A 21296-nucleotide genomic window follows, 5' to 3' on the forward strand; every position below is an offset into this window, starting at 1 on the left:
AATACGTAAAACTGAAAGCTGATCGATACTTATCTCATGGTTGAATACAAATTCAGTTATTATTTATTGATTAGTGAAGTATGTTGGTGAATATGAAGAGAGCTAGTTCATTTGTTCACTAGTTCCTGCATAAAGGGATATTAGGTGATCTGTGCTTTGGAAGCAGTTGCACAGGGTGCTGGAGGGCCACATCCAGGAATTTATTTGAGAAACTAGGTTATTTACAAGTTGCAAGTGCCTCTAGCTTAAATGTTGCAAGTGCTACATGATAAATTTTTAACTGCCTTTGTTACTAACTCCTCTGTTTCTTACTGTCTGAAGATGGTCATCCTCCAACCTAGGTGTAGAGGTTTTGTCTTGGTTGTTTTGCTGTAGCTCATTACCCCTCTGAGAAGGCAGAAGCGAATATTTGCTTGTGCCACATAGGCAAGCTGACAGCTGAACATCCTAGCTTAAGCCACTAGAAAGGTGGAATAATCTAACGCAACCTGTTATGAACTAGAACTGAGGCAGACGCTCACCCTGTTGCATTCCCTGTGCCAAGAGTAGCAGTATCTATCAGAGGCAGTGGAGCCAGATGAACTGCAATAACATCTGAAGTCTCCAATGCTGGATTTGTCAGTCTGTCAGAGCCTTTGGGCTTCTTAGCTTTAGGAATGGGATCATCTTGAAAGGACAGTAATGCTTCCAAGGAGAGCAGTGTGGGAATTTTCTAAGTTGGTGCTTTGGCTTCTCACCTGTGGCCTTTGTGAAAGCACTCTTTTGTCTTCTGAGAGCAACATCTACAACATACATCCTTGGGTTCTGTTTTTTTATAGAAAATTTTACAACTCCTTCCTGAAAGGATTCATCAGAGATGGCAATTTCATAGTATTGGTAAGTTGATTTTCTTTACTTTTTTTACTTTTTTTTTTAGCTTCTTTTTTATTAGTAGATACTAGTAGTTAATGCTACTCATTTCCTTGAACTTTAAGTGGTGTACCAGGGATTATGGTCTTGAAACTCTTGCAAGCTAAGTTAAAGAAAAATATAATAAAAAAGAAAACAAACAAAAAACCCCACCAAAGTAGTGAATGCTCTTTTAGATAGAATTAAATCTGGGAATCTGTAAATAGAACAGTGGCTGAGAAAGAACAAGGACAAGGCGGAAAGTTTAAAGTTTTAATTATTATTTTGTCCTTATTTTTTTCTTTTAGTAATACATTTCAAAATTGACATGAGGCTGGTGTTTGTAAATGGGGAATGCTGATTTTATGCATAGTGATGACTTGAGAATGATTTACTTTTAATTTACTACATCTCAAAAGTCCTTGGGGAAAGATATTATACATTATGAGGAAGCTATAAAAGGTGATGTTTGGTTTTTTTCCTTCTGGCATTGAGTCAGTTGCCTGAAGATATCAAGGTCACCAAGATTAAACTGGAGATTGCCAAGGACTTGTTTAAAAGTTACTATCAAGTCTGACCGAGAACTCTGACATCTTACTTATATAGAAAGAAAGAACAAAAGCAAACATTTTTTTTTCCTTTTTTTTTTAGGGTTAATTTTAAAGAAGCTTCTTCACACTGGAAATTCATTAAAGGTATTGGAAAAAGTTGCATACTACGTTTGCTTAAAATACTTAAAAATACAAATAAGAACATAAGAGCAAATTTTTATGGTAAAAGCACAGGAATCAGAACCAGATCATAAGTTGTGTGTCGTGAAAGAATGACTTCAAATCATCATCTTTACCTCGGTAGAACTACTCAGAGTAGTGATGTGTTTATATAGAGTAGCCAGTGGTTTAAAGGATTTTGCATTAACACAGAAGTATTGCCTTAACCGTTCATTGTTAGGGGCAAGGAAACCGGTTTCAGGATTCATGAATCACTACCTTGGAAATGGAAGATTATCTGTGTGCCAAAGAGACTTGCTAGTGGGTAGAGTAACTTAAATGGCTGACCATGGAACAAAAGCCACTCAAATGTAACATGTAGTTTTGGTACTGCAGCAAACAGGTGCTCCATTCTTCTGTAAACCACCTGCAGGCTTGTCTGATAGGGAGCCAGGAGGGGAGTGCTCTAGGGCTCCATCACCTTTTTTGAAGGAGAAATGGAAGAAGGTAGAATGGGTCATTCTGATACAGAAACCTCACTCTGTTGTTAAGTCACGAACACATTTAGAAATTTTATGTCAGTCTTTATTTTCTGAAAAATTCATGTGGTGTCTTGCAGTGCTGTAGTCAAGCAAGTGATTAGACACGTGTTGGTTTTTTCCTCTTCTTTCAGAGAAACCACTATGAAAAATTCTGTGAGACAAACAGCAGTGAAGGTACCAGGGTTACCCTTGCATTTCAGCAGGAGCAGCAGATGTGTTAGATGGGCTCTGCTGATTGCTGGTGGTCATACTGTTTGTCCTCATTTTTTCTATCACTCACCTTCTCCCTCCAGGACAAGTGGAAATTCTTTTGTATGTTCTGGGACAAGATAACTTAGTCCATTTTTTTTCCTTCTAAGATACGTCGAGAGGGCGTGCGTCTCTTTCTTTTGTGGCTGCAAGCACTTCAAAATAACTGTAGTAAAGAACAATTATGGATGTTTTCCTGTTTGATTCCTGGATTTTCATCACCACAGTCTGAATATGGCCCCCGAACACTTGATAATCTCATTAACCCTCCGCTTAATGTTCAAGAAAGTAAGTTATTTGGTAATATTACTCAATTCTCAACATAATTCAATTCTTGTCACAGAAAAGGCAAGTACATATGTACCTAGGAAGATGATGGAGCTATTAGTGAGTTTCTTAGCAGTTTATCAAGTCCTCTTTTAGTAGCAACTGTTTTGTTATTTTTCAGGATGAGTTGATTATTGGAGTGTTTTCCCTAAGTATGGCTATTGTAGCTTAACACATAGGAGGTGAAAATTAACTGACCAATTTTATGCAATTCTTCAGAATTGCAAGAGGATACTGCATCTACTGCAAAGTTGTGCATTCTACTTGCATTGAACATTTGCGCTAGCTTTGTTCATACTCCGGGGACCAAGCTGTGCAAAGCAGTTTCTGGTGTGGCCTTTAAGAGAATGAGTGGTTTTTAGGGCACTGTGTAAGGACAAATGTGTCTGGGTATGACCAAGCAATTAAGGCTGTGGTATTTTTGCAGCTTGACATCTTTGAAAAGCATCAGACCTTGTAAATTGCAAAACCTGAGGTCATAAACGTTTACATCAATAGAAAAGCATGAGCATTCTGAGATAAGGTTTTTATACTTTCTAGATTTTTTTTTTACTGGTAAGGTCATTATCTTGATTCTAATCAATAGAGGATAATTTTTCTCTTAAGATGATTCTTAAGACAGTTTTTCCTTTGTTCACTCCAGCAGTAAGTATCAGATACTGGTTACTTTGGGGAGCCTCTTGCCTTCTAACTCAATTTATTCTTGTTAGTGGGATTTTAAGCTTACTTATTAATGAATTGCAATTGGATGGGGTCGTAAGTGCAAACTGTGCATTCACATAAGTGGGAATAGGAAGTTAACTGCTTTTTCCTCTGAACATTAAGTGCTGTTGCCTTTTTTCCATCTTCACCCAGTATTTTAATATTTTGTTGCTTGTAGAGGCAGGCAGCGTCTCCGTGACTAGTTATTAAATTTTCTGAAACTTAGCAGACAAATTTCATGGCAGGATAGCTCTGCAGGCAAAAGTTTGCTACATCCTTAAGCCCTGTTCTGCAGTTATCTTGTGAAATGCAGACTGCAAAGAGTGAAATGTGAGCATCTAACTACAGGAACAGGAGAAAACTCAACTCTGAAGTAGCTTCGTTGTTGAGGCAAAGAAAAGATATACAGCTAGTAAAACTTAACAAAAACGTAACCGGTCAACTATCAAATGAGAAAATTGTGAAAGATGTAAGTAAAGATTTGGCATTTGTGCAACATAAATGTTACTCTATTGTTTGCGTAAATTCCAAAAGAAATGAATTACACCTTTTGGAAAAATTCAGTTTTGGCAGGTAGATTTCCAAGGTGCGTTAAGAAAACCTAGTTATTATCTGCTGTGCTTTTTATATGTGTAAGAAATTAATTCTGTGGTGGTTTATTAGTTAAAATTTCCTGATTTTCATTAATCTGTGGGTGTACTGTTTTACCTATAACCGTCTCTGCTTACCCCGGTGCATTCCTACCTTCATAACTCAGTAGATATTTATGCATGAGAAGAAGCGGTCTAAATGTTAGGTGTACTTCTATTTTTCTTTAAATAGCTCAAGTGACTACAGAGGAAATCACTCCACTTGTTCCTCCACAATCGGGAGATAAAGGACAAGAAGATTTAACTAGCTATTTTTTAGAAGCACTTTTGAAATACATGGTAATTCAGGTATGTTCTATAGTTTTCAAGCAAACAAGTATGAAATGATTAACACCTCTTTGTCCATTACAATAAGTATTTTACTTTTAACACTGCAGACGTTTATAAAAATCCTTTAAAGATTCCTCCCTCTTGCCCCTCCTTCAAGTGTCCTTTGTAAAAAGTAGGTTCTCCTAGAAAAATCTTCACTTGTCTTCTATGTGAAGATTCCTAGGTCTTTTACCAGAGGATCTTCCATCAAACTGTGACATAGAGGAAAAACAACTTGTCGGTCACTTCCAGCTGATTTCAGCTCCCTTCCCATTTTCACCTCTCCTTCCCTGCCCTGTTGCCTTGGATCAACTGTGTGCAGAAAATGAAGACTTGAACAAGTATTTAGTCCACAATGTGCAACTCGGGCTCACACTGTATGTCCTACCCTTTGTAGTTTGACACTACCATGATCTCAGCCAGTACTTGAAATGCAGGGCAGGGCATGGCAGCAGCTTCTGTCAAAAACTGTGGCCTAGCTGTTTTATGTTATGTAATTTATTTGCTGGCCAGCTAGCACATGCTGTTTCTGAGCCTCCTCTACTGTCACGTGCACAGCAAGTTGCTTGACTGCATGACACATGGTAGGTGTTCCAGGGTACTGCCTTCTGTGTTAAACTTGTCCAGCAGAGCCCAGTTGGGCTTTTGCAGGTTTTCTAGAGAAGGTGGGCAGTGTACAAATATGACCAATGTTAAAGATTTCATGGCTTCCCTTTATCTATCCTCCTCTGTGAACTTTGCCGTGCTGGAATAATTTGCAACCTCATTTTGTTGCTTCCAGCATCCCCCAGTTTGAATAGAGGTCATCATACTTGTGGTCTGTAGGGTAAACCTATTACTGACTATTCGGTTTAGAGAAAAATAGCATTTATGTTTTTGAAGACAACTGCTCTCTCTGTAGTGAATTGGTAGTATTATATTTAAATGCAGATAAGTCATTGAGACAGGTGTCAAAGGGCTTGTTCAGTATGTGAGTGCTGAAGTTTTGCTGAAGTTTCTTTAGAGGCACTGACAGTTACAAACTGAGTAGTTACTTCTTTGATATTAAGTTCTGCTAAAGGACTTTGTCACAAAATAATATGTATCGCCCATTCAATTGAATTATATTGGGAGATGAAATATGTATTCCACTCTAAAAGCCCTGAAAATAGATCGTAGTAGAACTGTGGCTTTGAATAAGGAATGGAGGAGTAGAGGGAAAAAGGAAAAAAAAGAAGGGCAAATTACCCAGCTCTGCAGGCAGATGGATCCTTGCGAACAAAGATGGAAACTGCATGTTGGATTTCTTAAGGAGAACTTACCATGCTTCGTACTGTTTACGATGTAGGAAAACATTTCATAATGGGAAATGCTTAGTACTCATGATCCATGAAAGTACATTTGTGTAATTCAACTTTAAAGTTGTATCTTCTGATGCACGTGGTTGAAAAATGTTTGTTTCATATTGCCAACTATACAAACGAATCTGAGTACTTATTATAATGACTATATGGACACTTATTAGTCGAAATGTGTTAAAAGAAATTGTTAAAGAAATATTTGGAGTGCCATGGGTAATTATTCTTCTCTTATAAAACATTTTGAAGTAAAGCAGTTTTATTAAAAGCACTGGATTTGGGTTTACTCCCCAACTTAGCAAGATGACTTGTAAAGGTGGATGTATTTCTATTGGTTTAGGTATTTGGTGTGTTCAAGTTCATTTTGAAGCAATGTTTTGGAAGAGAACAGCCTTTGTTTCTGTGTTGTTTCCTAGCTAGTTTCTTTTTAATCTTTCTGAAAGTGTTTATTAAAACGTATATGATTTTGTTTCAAAGAAATAACTGATGAAATGTCTTCTTTGTAAATTATCTTTCTATTCCACTTACAGATGTTTACTTTGTCCAATTTCTTTTTTTAAGGTTAAGAGTTTAGAGTGGAAGAACAAGGAAAACCAGGAAAAGGGATTTTCATTTTTATTCTCAAATTTTAAGAAATACTACTTACCTTCTATTTTCCCAAACATCTGTAAGGAGAGCAGCTTGTATAACCCTATACTTGGTAAGTGTTAACACAGCTGATAAAATCATTACATTTTACTTAATACGGAAGTTATGTGATTAGTGAAGATGCTTCTGCCCAAGTTAAGTTGCAAACTAGACCAAATGCCAGCTGAACAACACCGACTTTATTTTGTAACATTAAGTGTATAGAGGAAAGAGAGAGAGAAAGAGAGAGATAGTACAAGCAAAAGATAGTCACCACCTGTAGATCCAGCGGCATCCCAATGATCCTTCTTTACCTTGGGCTCGGTGGCATGGTGAGGGACCCAGGTCATTTTTCTGTTGGTAACTTCTGTGCAGAAAGGGGTACTGAGTCCATAAGGTTTGCTGCTGACTACCATATCTTTTCACATTTATACGTTTTAGCAAACAAAGCAGTTAATGCTTATTGGCTACAAGTTACATAGTTCTCTTATTAATTAGTATTCTATCTTCTGTTAGTTAAATGATTCCCTTGCTTCTTATGCTAATTAGTGTGCATACTCAGTCTTTCTCTTCTTTTGTGCCATGGATTTCTTGAGTTGGTGGGCCATGAATCAGTGGTCATGATCTCCCGCTGCCAGAATTACCTTTTACCCAGTCGGAGCTGATTTCAGCACAATTGCTGAGTTGGTTTTATTAGTTTCTTCCTTTTCTTGGGAGTTGTGACAATTGTCCTTGTGGCCCATAAATTCTGCATTCTTTGTATCCTCTATCAGTGATATATCCTTCTTCCCAAGCTTTCTTAACGTCCCACTAGGTCTTAAAACCTGGACAACTGTGCTACCTTTATACAGTCCAAGTTCTGGGTATCCACAGAGGCGTATTCCCGGGGGATTGGGTGGCTGTTGATGGTTGCAGATGCCATCTGTCCCATAACTTGGGGTGATCTTTGTTTGACCGATGTGATATGCATATGAGCAGTTGCTTCTTTAACACACAGTCTATCACCGTGGGGATGCATTAACCAGGATGTGCTAACCAGATCTTACCTCTGCCAAGGCCTGGAATTAGCACCTTCCTGTCAGAAATTCCTCCCTTCTATGGTCTTAACAGTGTTTGAGGCAGGTAACTGTGCTCTCTAACAAGAGTATAGCAAAGTTTTTTGTTTGTCATATTGCCCACGAAGAGCATTCTCCAAAAGTATTTCTCATGAAAGAACATGTTATGGTTCCCATTCATGGTTTTCAATTCTTCGTTTGTGGAGGCCTCTGACTCTTTCATTAGAGTCAGTCTTGCTATATTAACCTGATTGAGGTAAATGAAATGTTCTTGTAAAACAGTTCTTTAATGTGATCTCTGTTGTTGATCTCAGTTTTGCTCTGAAGAGAAACTACTGCTGCTGAGATAAAAGGTGTTAGTGTGCTGTTCTTTGAGTGTGTTGGCTTTATCTGTACAGAATCATAGTGTTTGGATCATAGTTCTGATAGGGCAAAGTTAATTAGGTTTTTGTGCCAACTGCATTTTGTTAAGAGCTTGGAGTAGGAAGAGGAGGCTAGAGTTTAACACACTCTTTAAAACTGATGGTGCTAAAATGTATCTTTCCATATAGAGAGTGAAATTTTAGGTTTAAACAAACTTAAGTAGAGTTTTACTCAGAGGTTTTTAGTCCATTTTTAAACTAGAACGTTGTTTGCAAATCTTGATTTTTGTTATATCAGGTTTGCATGCACCCATGCAGTGTTGGTTGTAAGCCAACAGAGTTCAAGACTCTTCTTCGCAAAGTGATACCAGGTACTCAGGCTTTAAGCTACCATTTAATTACTTGAAACACTACTTACACAAACACCTCACCTCACTGTTCCTCTTATCTGTTGGGGCAGCATCTCAAAAGCATTAGTAGGGATGTCCAGCCACAATTCCATATTATAAAATCAGACTGTCAGGGAAGTTTTTTGAAAAGGTTGTAGTTTCTTCCAGTGTATGTACATTTATTTGGATTTCAGAGATGGTTGTTTCAAAATCATGTTTTCTTGGGAAAGATAAACAGTGGAGCTTCTCATCTGGGGGAGAAGAGACAGTATAAATCTAACCATAAGTAACAGTAGAACAAGAGTTATGTGAAGATGCTGAAGAGGTTCAGTGATAAAATAACTACAAGAAGGATGGTAAGCAGTGCTGAGAAAGCAAACCTGCTGTTGCTTGATGCCCTCAAACAAGAAATATGGAAATTATATTTTCTCTTTCTATGAAGATCTTGATTTAGTCTTCCATAGAAGTGTTACTGTAGTCCTCTGTTTTTCTGTGAACCGTAAACAAGAAACTTCCAACACCTTGGTAAAGAAGAGGACAATAGGGAACAAGAAGAAATGGGCACAGATCTCCAAAATTACTGTGAGTGCCTTAAACTGTGCAAAGTCAGCAACAGTGATGAGGATTTTTGGAACAATACAGTGATGAAAACAGCAGAAACACTGGTAAGTAGAATAATCTTTTCTCCTATAAGAAGTTCTTCTCTGGCATGCATCTTCCCACCTTATTTGAAAATAATCCCGTGCCTGTTCTGAATTTACAGCATTTAGGCTGAAAGCAGGGCAAACTTGGGCACTGAGCCTGCTGCTCAAAACAGTTCTTATGCTACTGGTGTAATGTTTAATCTAGGAGAAGTCATGAGGTACAAATCAAAACAGTAATTTTGATAAACATGCATTGATACAGGGCTTTACTGGATATAGTATATTAGACTGAGGTTTCTTTTTTTCCTTCTTTCCTGCTTTCCTTCTTTCTTTTCAGATAAATATATTGGTCAGAGTAAGAAGCACCAAGCATTCCAGTTACAAGAAGGCTAGTGTTGTGCCTTACATTGGAAAAGCCCATGAGATTGGTTTTTTGTCGGGATTTTATTTTTTTTGTTTGGTTGGTTTGGTTTGGGGGTTTTTGTTTCTTTGTTTGTCTTACTGTAGTGTTAACAGATGTTTGTTAAACATCTGTTGAGATTGAGTTAGAAACTGTTTAGGAAGAACTAGAGATATGGCAGTAGGATTCCAGGGGCATTGCTTCTTCCATTATAGTAATGTGCCTTTCTATGCCGTTTCCAAGCCGTTTGAATGGGCTCCTTCATGTACAGGGAAACAACAGAGTGGACTATCCTACAGTTTTCTTCAGCTTTTCATTCCTGATGAACCCTTTATTGTCTTAAAAATTAAGTGTGGTCAAAGCTTACAGGAGTCCACCACTATAACTGAGGTTTTGCTGACCTTTTCATTTTCTACCCTGTGCATGTCTTCCACCACCTACAGCTTCCTGCCCTTTTTGGCATCAGCTCATGTCAGGTACCCAGAGGGGAAAGGGCAGCAGGTGTGCAAAGCCCAAAACATTACAGAAAGGAAAAATGGAAAGTTGGGGGAAGGGAATATTTCCTTTTGTGCTGTTTGAGTCAATCTAACAAGCTCTGTTTTGCTTTTGTTTTATGTCTGTGTCCTCATCTGAAGCCTTGATACCTACTTCCAAGATGGACAGAAATGTGAAAATAGAGGAAATGGCTGAAGGAGGATACATTTGAGAAGCAGCTTCAGCACATACTGCAGTTGAATCAAAATGTATAGAAAGGATGTTCCGAGAAGATAGCATGAAGCTAAAAGGAGACAATATACTGCAAAGACATGTTTACTGCTTTTTAGTCCTTTTGAAAATACTGCAGCCTTTGTGCTCTGCTGAATGCAAATAGATACCAGAGAGAACTGATTTTTACATCTTTAAATAATGTGCTATCAGGCATTTGCTTTCTTCTTTCACAGACTGTACTGTTATATATGCATCTGTTTAAGATACTAGATTTTATTTTCTTACTAACCTGCTGCTTCCCACAGAATGAAAACAATGTGCTGAGGTTTTTCATTTGTAGTAAATAAACCATTTGTAAACTTTTCAAAAAGTATTGTGTGCATTTGTTTCTTACTTAGGTGGATGGTATGTAAGAATCATGGTTTTTTCCTCTAAAAGTAATACTTCCATTGATAAGTGTGCATGTAACTTTGTAGTGTGTTCTGGGAACATTCCTCAGTTTAGCAGCTTTGTAATGAGTTTATCACTACTTAAGTATGTGGCTGTTGAAATGGCACCAAGGTATACCATCTTGGATATCCTCAGTGCTGGTGCTGAATTTTGTGTATTTGTATGGATAACAAGGAAATCTTTGCAGCAGTCTGGCAGATAGACTGGCTTCACTTTAGATGCCTTAAAAAGGCTGTCATAATTTAATTGCCTAGATAGTAGTAGTTTATTTCTTTGCTACCATCCAGATAGCTTGTGTATTCTGATAACATAAACTGGCAAAGTTATGCAGGATCCTTTAAAGTAGCTCTTGACCTTGCATTAGGAAGATACAGTCAGGAAACAACTTTATATTGTTCAGTGTGACTACTTTATATCTTCTTTGACACTCACCATTAGTATGTTTGAACTGTCCTCTGGTTTGTTAAACCATGGAACATCTCTCTTGCTCATGTACTACAGGCTATAGAAGAGTTGAGGCAGTGCTGAAGTACTATTTCTGTCCAATCTATCACTCTGTCTCTGGATAGGACCGTAATTTTCTATGCTTCCTTCTTTTTGGTCTTGTTTGTTGTTGTTTTGTTTTGGATTTTTGCTTATGCTCTGTATGTTTTAGTTTGGGGTTTTTGTGCTGTCTCTAGATTAAAATTGGCATACTGAAACACCAGCAACAGGGTGTTCTGACAGCACATATAATCTGTCCTCACACTAATATTCATCTTCTTTCTGTATTGGAGCATATCTCACACTTGCCCTTCTAGAGCTGGGATTAGAGTTGGTTGGCACACCACTCCCAGAGAAATGTCATTTGCACATGAAAGTACCATTGCTGCTTCAGGGTGATAATTAGTAATGCAGAACTATTCTGCACCCTGTCTTGGGTTATGAAACCCTGAAATTACATTTTGCAGTGTTGAGTCACAGAAAAATGCACAATTTTAAAACATTATCCCTGTGTTTCCCCATCTTTGTAGTGCTTTTATCACACATGTCCATTCTATCCACATTGAGTTATTAAGTACTGGCATATTTTGTTCTGAAGCATATTCAGGAATACTGATGACTCCAGCACATTAGAGAACTAGAAGCACTAAACAGTTCTGAACTATCATGTAGAACATGGGATAGCGAAAACGGAATTGTCAATTATAGGCCCCAAATAAGCACACTTCCTGCTAGTTTGTGTGCTGCTGGACATCATTCATTACATTCCCTGCAGGCCAGTACAGAAGCTATTGCCACAGAATCATCTTTGAACTAAGTCATAGGAAGGTGTGCCTGTGGTCTGTCAACAAAGTCCAGCAAAACTAGCCAGTGCAAATGTGGCACTAGGTGAAGCTGCAAAGCTCATATGGCTTTGGAGCAGGATTTCTCTGTTCATATTTCACCTATTGCAGGGCCAGAAGAGGCTGTGTTTATTGTAGCTTCTGTATACATTTGGGAATTATATATCTCCCATTGTAGTCATGGTTAGATTTGACAATATCTTAATTTTGTATGAAAATGGGTTTCTTGTATAGGTCGTAGTCTAGTTAACAGTTGTTTTGCTACTTAGAACTTCTTTGTAATTTTTAATGAAAATGTGAAGTAGTGAATTTGCTGAAGTTTATATTTAAATATTGGGTATAACATGTAGCTTAAAAAAACCCTGAAAACAAGGAAAAGAAATATATTACTTGTTTGGGGAAAAAAAAGCAAAGATGTAAGGCTATAGAAATCACTGTCAGATAAAAAAATTAAAGGTTTTGCATAGCAGAAATAAGTTTCTGTATTTTGGACCAAGCATGTTGTCTCCCTACAGGAGAAAAGTAAAGTGTTTTGATGTCTTATAATAATTGAAATTTTCTCTATTGCATTCATTTCAGCACATCTTGGAATGAATAGTGCAACAGTGAATGCAACAAAACACCTCTGAAAGTTCACATGTATTGTTTATGGGTTTAGGATTTCTTTCTTACACAGAGCTTTCTCTCTGCACATATTTTTAAGATGTTGTATTTCTTCACAGATATACCACAAATGAGACCAAAGCCACACTATGTAATGGTTAAGAAAGATGCTGAAACCAATGAGGCAATATATTGCACAAAGGAACCTTTTATTAAGGCTCGTGTTATTGTCATTCGATGGTTGGTGTCTTTCTGGCTTGAGCCAAAACCTCATACAGGACCTCATATTCCTGGGATGGAAGGTGAAAATGTGCCAAAGAATATTCAGGTAAAATCAAATGCACCAAAATGTGTTTGTTTTCATGTTTTTGTCTTAATTGTTATGTCAGCAATATGCACTCCTATGATAATTACAACTAATGAAAAGTTAAAAAAGGAATTTCTGAACAAATGTTATGCTTATTAATTCACTTCAGAACGATCTACTATGTTGCTTTTTTTTATTTCAAATTCTGCAATTTGTTTTTAATCAAATAGACATAAGAACTCTTGAAATGCAGTGAATCCTTTTTTTGTGGGTTTTTTTTTTCTTGAATTCATTGTACTGTTTTAAATTATACTTGTTTAAGTATAATGTTTATATGTTATATAAACATTATATTTTGTATATATTGTATATACATTATATATTATATATACACATTATATATTTTATATATATATACTATGTTTAAGTTGTATAACTTAAATTGTACCATTCAATTGTTGTACTAAAAATGAGCTATGGAATATTCTTTAATTTTTATTTCAGAGAGCAGCTGCTAGCATGGCTTCAAGGGAGGACAGCAAAAATGACAGTACTGATAAGCAGGATAGAAATGCAGAGCCAGAACAATCTCATTCTAATACAAGTACTCTAACAGAGAGAGAACCAAGTTCTTCCAGCCTCTGCAGTATTGATGAAGAGCATTTAACTGATATTGAAATTGTCCGCAAAGTCTTTTCTTCTAAAAGAAGTAATGTTAATTTTCTAACTGAGATTTTTCGACAGGTAAAAAACCCTCTTTAAAATGCATGAATCTTGATTATTGTATTATAAATTATCATTACGTCCTGGTTTTCTTTCAAGAGGACTTGATCAGTGAACATTATATAAAGTTCTTCTATCATCTTGCCTTTAAGGATCTGTCATCTTACCTTTAAGAATCAAAAAGCTAAAATTCTGAAATATTTTCTGTGTAGAATATCCCCAGTTCCTGATTTTTCTAATTTTATATCTTAAATAACCAGTTTGACAGCATTTAACTTAGACTTCACAGTTCCCCATAAACGTGAATGTTTCATCTTTTCGTACATCAACACTGTAGCTATTAGAACTCACAACCAACCATATTTACATAAGCCTCCTGTGGGAGTCTCCAGCTGTTAAAGAACTGTTTTAGGAGCAACTGAATGTCCTTATCTTGATAGTGTTCATCAGAAGACTGGGACAAGTGGCTGTAGGAGGTAACAGCTTCTGCTTCTGACTTCACTGCAACCAGAAACATTAGCTGAGCATACTCAAAATAGTGTTTCTCAAGTGGAAACTACTAAACAAATTTAAACTGAGAACATATGCCAGAACAGAACAAGATAGACTTTCCTTATGCCCCATACTATAGATCAAAGACAAGAGAGTTTTCTGAATAATGGTGAGGAAAAATATACAAAGTTTCAAGTCCAGTGCCCAACACTAATTGCTTTAAACAGCAGAAAGCTTAACATTTTAAAACTCTGTTATATCTGGATGAAATGGATATTTTTGAATGAGGTAAATAAATGTCAGAAGCTTTTCCATATCCCTTGTATTGAAGAGCTGGGCCACGGTACTGAAGGAGATACTTGAATTCAACTGCTGCTTGAGGGCTTACAGGGTCTAAGACATGAAATGTAGTCTAAAATTATCAATGGTCAATTTAAAAACTGTCCCCACAGTGAAAAATGGCAGCAAAGGCAATTTTCTTCATTCTTTTCACAAAGTACTCTGTGAGTTATGTAGATTATTTAGATTTTATGTGCAGTTATGAGATCTCATTTACATCATTATTTAGCCAGGAGTTTTCAGTGTAAATTAATTTCTAATATGTCAGATGTTGTCTAAAACATTAGGACTGAGTTATTCCAGTCAAGAAGAGGTTTCAGTTTTACTAAGTGGTAGAAAGATTGTTTGTAGGGAACAAGTTTTATGCATTTTAGACTTCAGGGTACAGAAAAATGTATATTGAGCTTGCCGAAGACTGTTAGACTTGATGAGCAAGTGTGTGACTGATGAACTTGTTGAATTCTGTAATGCATAGCTCAATTCTTTTCAGTGTGATAGCGATATTAAATGTCTATTTACAGAGAGAACATAAAACTTGTGTTAAGTGGACCCTCCTTAAAGACAAAGGCAATGAATCTTCAACATTCCCAGCATAGACTCAGTAAAACTGTGTGTTGGTATAGTTTATCTGTTTTTAAAAAAATATAATTAGAATGTCTTGGTCGTTGGTAAATGTATTTATAGTTAGTTAAAACCTGACTAGTGTTAAAGGTTTCTGCTCAGTTGTTGTTACCTGTACAGCAGATACAGAAAACCTACTGAAGAGGGCACTGATCAGCCATTACATCAACTCATATGCACAGTTTATAGGAACAATTCTAAAGTCTTTTCAGGGAGTCATTTGTTTTAAGGATACTCTTTTGTAAAATCTCATTTAACTAAAAATAAGGTAGATGGCTACCAGTATTGTGTGTCACTTGAATTCTTCTTAGTCATTTAAAACTGGATTAACTCCACTCTTCCAAATCCTCTGAATGGAAAATGTTGTAATAAAAACTCCTGCTAGTTCATTTTGCATATTTTTGAGGAGTGTGTGGGTCTGAATTTCAGCAGGCTAGGTGTTAAGTAGATATGCCCGCGTGGATTCTCATCTCTCTCTCTTTGGCAATGAAGTTGTCAAAGGACTTTCTTGACAAGTTGCTTTGTTTAAATCTCATGTTTTTTTCAGTTTATATACAAAGAAAGTGAGCAAACATTTAGATTTAGGAGTAAAATGTATGTTAAGATCCTACAGTGGCTATATTTCCCCCCCCTTATATCTTATAACTTGTACAAGAACCCTACTTCATTTCAAGTATTGTGACTTGATTTTGTTTCTTTCTTTTTCTACTCAGGCATTTCTGTTACCAATATGTGAAGCAGCTGCCATGAGGAAAGTGGTAAAGGTGTATCAGGAATGGATTCAACAAGAAGACAAACCTTTATTTATGAAAGAACCTGAAGAAATAATGCAGTGCACAACTGTAGATTGTGATGAAAACATTGACCATAATTCATCAGAGAAAGGAAAAGAAAGAGAAGAGGTAAAATATTTTTGGTTACTATTTGTGTGGCTTTTTAATATGCCAGTAGACAGAGAAGTGGCTTCCTTGTTAGTTTATATGTACTTTACTTTGATGTTAGAGCATCCGTTGGGGAAAATCAATTGTCAAACACTGCATGAGTGAGCTACCAATTTTATCCGTTGTCTGAAACCTTTTAATGTGGTTTGTTCAATTTAAAACTTCATATCATTTTATGAACTATTCTCAAGAGATGGATTATATGGTATGCCAACGTTCAGCTGTGTAAAAATTATATACAACTAAAAGGATGAGGAAAATAGTTGTTATTTTATTCAGATACTTCTAAGAGAGTTGCTACAAGCTTCATGAAATATTGTTGTATCTTTAAGGTGCATTTGTCTGCCATTGTTTATTATTTAATATCTATTATATCCTTTTTCCTTTAATATAAAGCCAAATTACCTGTCTATAAATGTATGGGATTTTAAGAAAAAATATTTTTCAGGAAAAAGGGATGAACTCAAGTCATGTTAGAAATTCAAACTGGACAAGAAATGGCTGTTATGAAGACACTTTGCATAAAACATCTGAAATTGATATTGAAGAGCAAAATGTACGAGCTGGAGTGCAGTCAGTATTGCAGGTATGAAATAGACCTGATATCTAATTTTATCTAAATTATCTATCTAAAATTATCTAAAACTCTTGCTATCAGTACACAAAGAGTAGAATGTAATGCAATACTTCTGCCAGGGAATCCCATGCATCTCTGAAGCATCTCTAAATTTTAAAAATTATTTTGTATGTAACAAGTATGATGATAAATCCCTTCATGGCTGGGCTTTGCGAACGAAGATATGGGAAGGGCTCTACCGACATTTGCTACAAGCGCGCTGGTGGCTAAAAAGGCCAATGCGAGATAGACAAGTCCGGCAAAAGGCACAGCAGAAGGACTCCTTTGGTGGTATTGGCAAGACATGATTCTTTCTGCGTTGCCTTTTCTCCTCAAGAGTGATCCTGCATGCGTTCTCAAAGGAAGCAGCAGCATTAGTGATGATGTGTCTCCAGACCTCCCGACTGGAGGCCAGAGTAGACCAGTTATGTTGATCAGTATGGCCAAGGCTGAGATGTTGTTTCAGGGAGTCCTTGTATCTTCTCTTCGGGGCTCCTCTCTTGCGGCAGCCAGTGGCAAGTTCACCATAAAGCAAGATCTTAGGGAGGCGGTGGTCCTTCATCCTTGAGATGTGTCCTGCCCAACGCAGCTGTGTTCTCATCAGCATGGCCTCAATACTCGTGACTGCGGCCTGTTCTAGAACAGACATATACAGTTAGAATCATGACAGTGGTTCACTATACCTTTATTGACCTTAAGCAGGACAACGTGTAGACCAGTGTTGGGTACCACAATAAAAAAAATCTTTTACTTATGCGTCAGAACATGCATTCAGCTCTGCATCATATCACAGAAAAAATAATCCTCATTTGAGTGTGACATCTTTAAATACCAGGCTTGCCAGGGCTAAGCAATGGGTTAGTGTGCCAAAACATGAGAAAAATGATCACTAATGGGACACCTCAATCTGCCTCATGAGGTGTTGGCTACAATGTACCACACCTGAAATGTTTTTACACCGCTGCACTCAGCACGAGGGAAGAACAAGAGGAGCTCAAAGCTTTTGCCCATCCTGAGATTTGACATCACTGGCATAAGTGAAACCTAGTGGGATAAGACATGTGACTTGAGTCACAGTGACAGGACCTGATGGAATCTCCTAAAGTCGTGTCAGGGGAGGTTTAGGTCATATATGAAAATAAGTTCTTCACTCAGAGGGTGGTTGGGCACTGGAACAGGCTCCCCAGGGAAGTGGTCGTAGCACCAAGCCTGACAGAGTTTGAGAAGCAGTTTGGACAATGCTTTTGGGCACATGGTGTGATTCTTGGGGATGGTCCTGTGCAAGGGCAGGAGTTGGACTCCATGATCCTTGTGAATCCCTTTCAACTCACCATTTTCTGTGATTCTGTGAAATATTCCTACTTAAGAGTTTTGTGAGAATGCTTAGAGACTTTTTTCTTTTATTAGACACTATTACACTATTAGTCACCACACACAAAACATCCACTCCTATAGTTTTTCTAACCTGATTAATAAGGTGTCAGGGATATTTTCTCATCTTTTTCTGAATTTACAGTGTAAGTATTTGAAAAACTTGATCAGATACCACAACACTCTGGTGACACCCTTAAGGAATGGGAGTATTGCAGTAGTTCCCAAAAGTTTTCTTAACTGCTTCTAGGAAATTTGCCATTGTAGAAATTGTGTTAATTTGAAATGTTTAATGAATTGCTTCACTGAAGTTGAGGCTATAGAAAATCAAAGAGTGTATAATTTGAGGATCTTTTAAGGTTATATAAAGTGTGTGCATTTTATGTATAATATGCATATGCACATACATATGCAGAGGTGGGTGTATGACTCCAGACTCCATAATATTTTTTTTATCCAGCAGAAAATTTATTCTGAGCAAAATAAAATAGTCCTGTGTGTTTGCCAGCTTACTGTGTACACTTTTGCTGTGGGTTATCATGCTAATTAAACCTCATTTTTACCACAGCCTGAATGATTTTCTGAATACGGTTATCTTTTGTGCTGTACACTGTTATATATAAAAATAAACTTTCTAACTGAAATAACTTTTGAATTCAAATATTTTACAATAATTTAAGCTTCATAATCTTTGTTTACAATGACTTTTAAAATATGAAGTGTTTCTGAGAAAAGCAATAGTGAAGTATCTGTTTGCAGTATATTAAGAAGGTTTACAATATCTCAAAGATTGTTAATGTTGAAGTTTTTTAGGCAGAGGTTCATTTGATTACCAAATATAAGTTGGTTTTTTTTTTTTAGCCTGAGTCAAGACATTATTCTAACCCAGTACTATGTCTCAGTTTGAGAGTTTTCCTGGCCTGGAAACACATCTGACTTTCTCTGTGAATCAATAATCCAAGACTTCTTTCTTGAGTTTTCTTTAAATTTAATGCTTACATAGGCTTATTTCTAGGCCCGTAGAGTAGGTTAGGTACATTAATTGGGGCTAGTGAATATAAAAGCTGCATACTAATAGTTTTTAATAATTAAAAATCCAGAGCTCTCAGTAGAGGGAAATTATGACTGTAGGACCAATGATGTCATGTACATGTGGATTAAGAAAGATAAAAAAATAATTGAAAATCTAGGTCCGTGATTCAAGTGCTTCCTAAGCTTACACTAAAATATAATAACACTTTAGTAGTGGCTCCTTTAAGTCCTACTGTGTTCTTGCTTCCCTTTTTTTCATAATTTTCATTCTGAAAGTCCTAATTCACTGTCCACTGAAGTCAGCCACTGTGGGGAAGGTATCCTGTTTCCTACTTTTGGTAAGCCTTTCTGATCCCTGTGGGATAAATGCTTTTAATTTCCCAGAACATAATACAGTCCATGTCATGCTGAAGCACACGCTGTGTACCAGAACTGTTTCAGGTAGTTTAGCATATATTGTACTAGTCAGTTGCTGGCTTACAGGTGGAACTTTATTGCAGTGGACTTCTTTACTTTTGTCTGTCATATTAAAATAATCGTACTGAGTAGTTTGTTGTACCATCTGTCTATGAGAACAAAAATATTTAAGTACGTTTTGTAGAAAAAAATGGGGAAAAGATCAGTCTTATTGTTGCTTAGTCATTACTTCAAACTAACATATTTAAATGTATACTTCTGTGTGCATATGCAGCCTTTTCTGATAAAGATTTTCTCTTATAGATTTTTTCTTCCTGGTTTTATCAACTGAATTGCTGAAAACATGAAAATGCTTCAGGCTCATAAAACCCACTCTTTTCTACTTACAGGTTTTTATAATAAATTCTTCAAATATATTCTTTCTTGAACCTGCAAATGAAATTAAAGCTCTGTTGGATGAACACACTGATATGTGTAAACGTATTCTTAATATCTACCGCCACATGGTAGTCCAAGTGACTATGGACAAGAAGACATGGTAAAATGCTAATGCTTTTATCTTAGATTATTAGTTCACAAGATAAATGTGAAAATTTACTTGGTAGTAAACACAATAGAGTGGTATTTGCTATATGAACCAGTTTCTCTAAATCAGTAAATACATGAACATCACAGACAACTTAGAAAGGGGGAGGAGAATGTTAGCTATTTTGTTAAAGCCTGTAGTAAGCTCCTAGTTAATTTGAGGCAGCTTAACCTCAGTGAAAAAAGGAGTAAGTGGGGATATATAGGCTGCTATTAAGGAGCTACTGATGATTTTTTCCAGGGCATTTTGCTCGTGGATCAAAGTGTTAAAATATGGAAACATATATGAAACTTCACAGCCTTATTTAAAAATAAACAAAAAATCCTCAGATAAGCTTGGATAACTGTTATAATCAGATGTATGTTGTTCTTGACCTGTAATTGTGTACAGAAGTCTGTGTGCTGTGTAACTGTTTTATTCCTTTCCAGTGCTTAAGATGCCTAGCAGGTACAAAGGACCCTGCTTTCAGAGCAATTTCTATTATTTCTCACTCGTTTAAATAGTTGCCTGTAATGAGGTAGGATACTGACACCATTCTCCATTGCAAGGAAGCCACTAGCGAGGGGATTTCAAATGTCTGATTTACTCCATTTTCACTTGACTTGGCATTTAATCTGTCAGTAGTATTTCCTGAACTCTGGGTGAGTAGAGTTGGCACTACATGTCATATGAAACTTGTTTCCTCTTCTGAGGAGTCAGTTCAAGGAAATTTAGGAGTGATAATAGAAAACATATTCTACTAGATTGTTATTTTGTTTCTCAGTTTCTCATCAATGTAAAGAAGTGACTCTAGACTGTGATGGCAAAGATTGTGCCGCACAAAATAATTGATGAAGTATGTTAATGATAATTTAAGATAGCTAAAACCTGTAATTCACAGGGGGGAAAAAAAAGTAAAAGCTCAGATTGAAAATGTAATGAAAACTTTGCTGGCAATTTCAGGCTTTTCAAGGTGATGGCAATTGAATGACTTGACAGAAGATGTTAGAGTGCAACAGGAATTCCTCACTCTTAAGTGTGAAGAGAAGATTGGAGTAATTTCTTTTGCGAGAACTGAGTTAGGCTGTCATCATTATATATATTCCTGCTTGGAGTGTGTCTGAGCAAATCAAACTTGGTTATTACCTTTAAAAATATCATGCTATATACAGAAGTATAACAAAACGGTAACTCCAAGTTTAATGCTGTTTTGCAGGGAGCAGATGCTACTTGTGCTGCTTAGGGTTACTGAATCTGTGCTGAAAATACCACCCCAAACTTTCTTACAGTATCAAGGAAGAAAAAACTCCACTTTAGCTGGAAGACTTGCAGGACCTCTTTTCCAGGCAAGTAAATATAAATTCACTTTAATTAATTCAGCCTTTATTTTAATTAAGAGATTAGCTACAACAACCACTGTTGACTAGTTTGTCATCTTAAATCATTGATATGTTACCCAGATAATGTGAATGACTTGGGTTAAAGATGTAGTTACATTTCTTACTCTCTGACTTACATTTTAATGACACTATGACAACAGTTTTTGAGGTACTGTGAAATTAAAAAGTTGCTGTCATTTAGTTGAGTTGGAATAA

General features: G+C 36.6%; 1 protein-coding gene across 16 annotated transcripts in view; it reads left to right on the plus strand.

Moving 5' to 3' along the window:
- Positions 1 to 21296, plus strand: part of RALGAPA1 (Ral GTPase activating protein catalytic alpha subunit 1) — a 142695-nt gene that overhangs the window by 13521 nt on the left and 107878 nt on the right. For all 16 annotated transcript variants that reach the window (XM_027638304.1, XM_027638307.1, XM_027638309.1 and 13 more), the window contains exons 4-14: positions 819 to 876; positions 1540 to 1583; positions 2500 to 2677; positions 4241 to 4356; positions 6276 to 6414; positions 12397 to 12605; positions 13089 to 13328; positions 15473 to 15661; positions 16149 to 16286; positions 19526 to 19674; positions 20918 to 21047. In XM_027638304.1, coding sequence (XP_027494105.1) covers positions 819 to 876; positions 1540 to 1583; positions 2500 to 2677; positions 4241 to 4356; positions 6276 to 6414; positions 12397 to 12605; positions 13089 to 13328; positions 15473 to 15661; positions 16149 to 16286; positions 19526 to 19674; positions 20918 to 21047 — 1590 coding nt within the window. The remainder of the gene's footprint in view (positions 1 to 818; positions 877 to 1539; positions 1584 to 2499; positions 2678 to 4240; positions 4357 to 6275; positions 6415 to 12396; positions 12606 to 13088; positions 13329 to 15472; positions 15662 to 16148; positions 16287 to 19525; positions 19675 to 20917; positions 21048 to 21296) is intronic.

This window comes from Corapipo altera, unplaced genomic scaffold, assembly GCF_003945725.1.
Source record: "Corapipo altera isolate COAL_440 unplaced genomic scaffold, ASM394572v1 23, whole genome shotgun sequence".
Lineage (NCBI taxonomy): Eukaryota > Metazoa > Chordata > Aves > Passeriformes > Pipridae > Corapipo > Corapipo altera.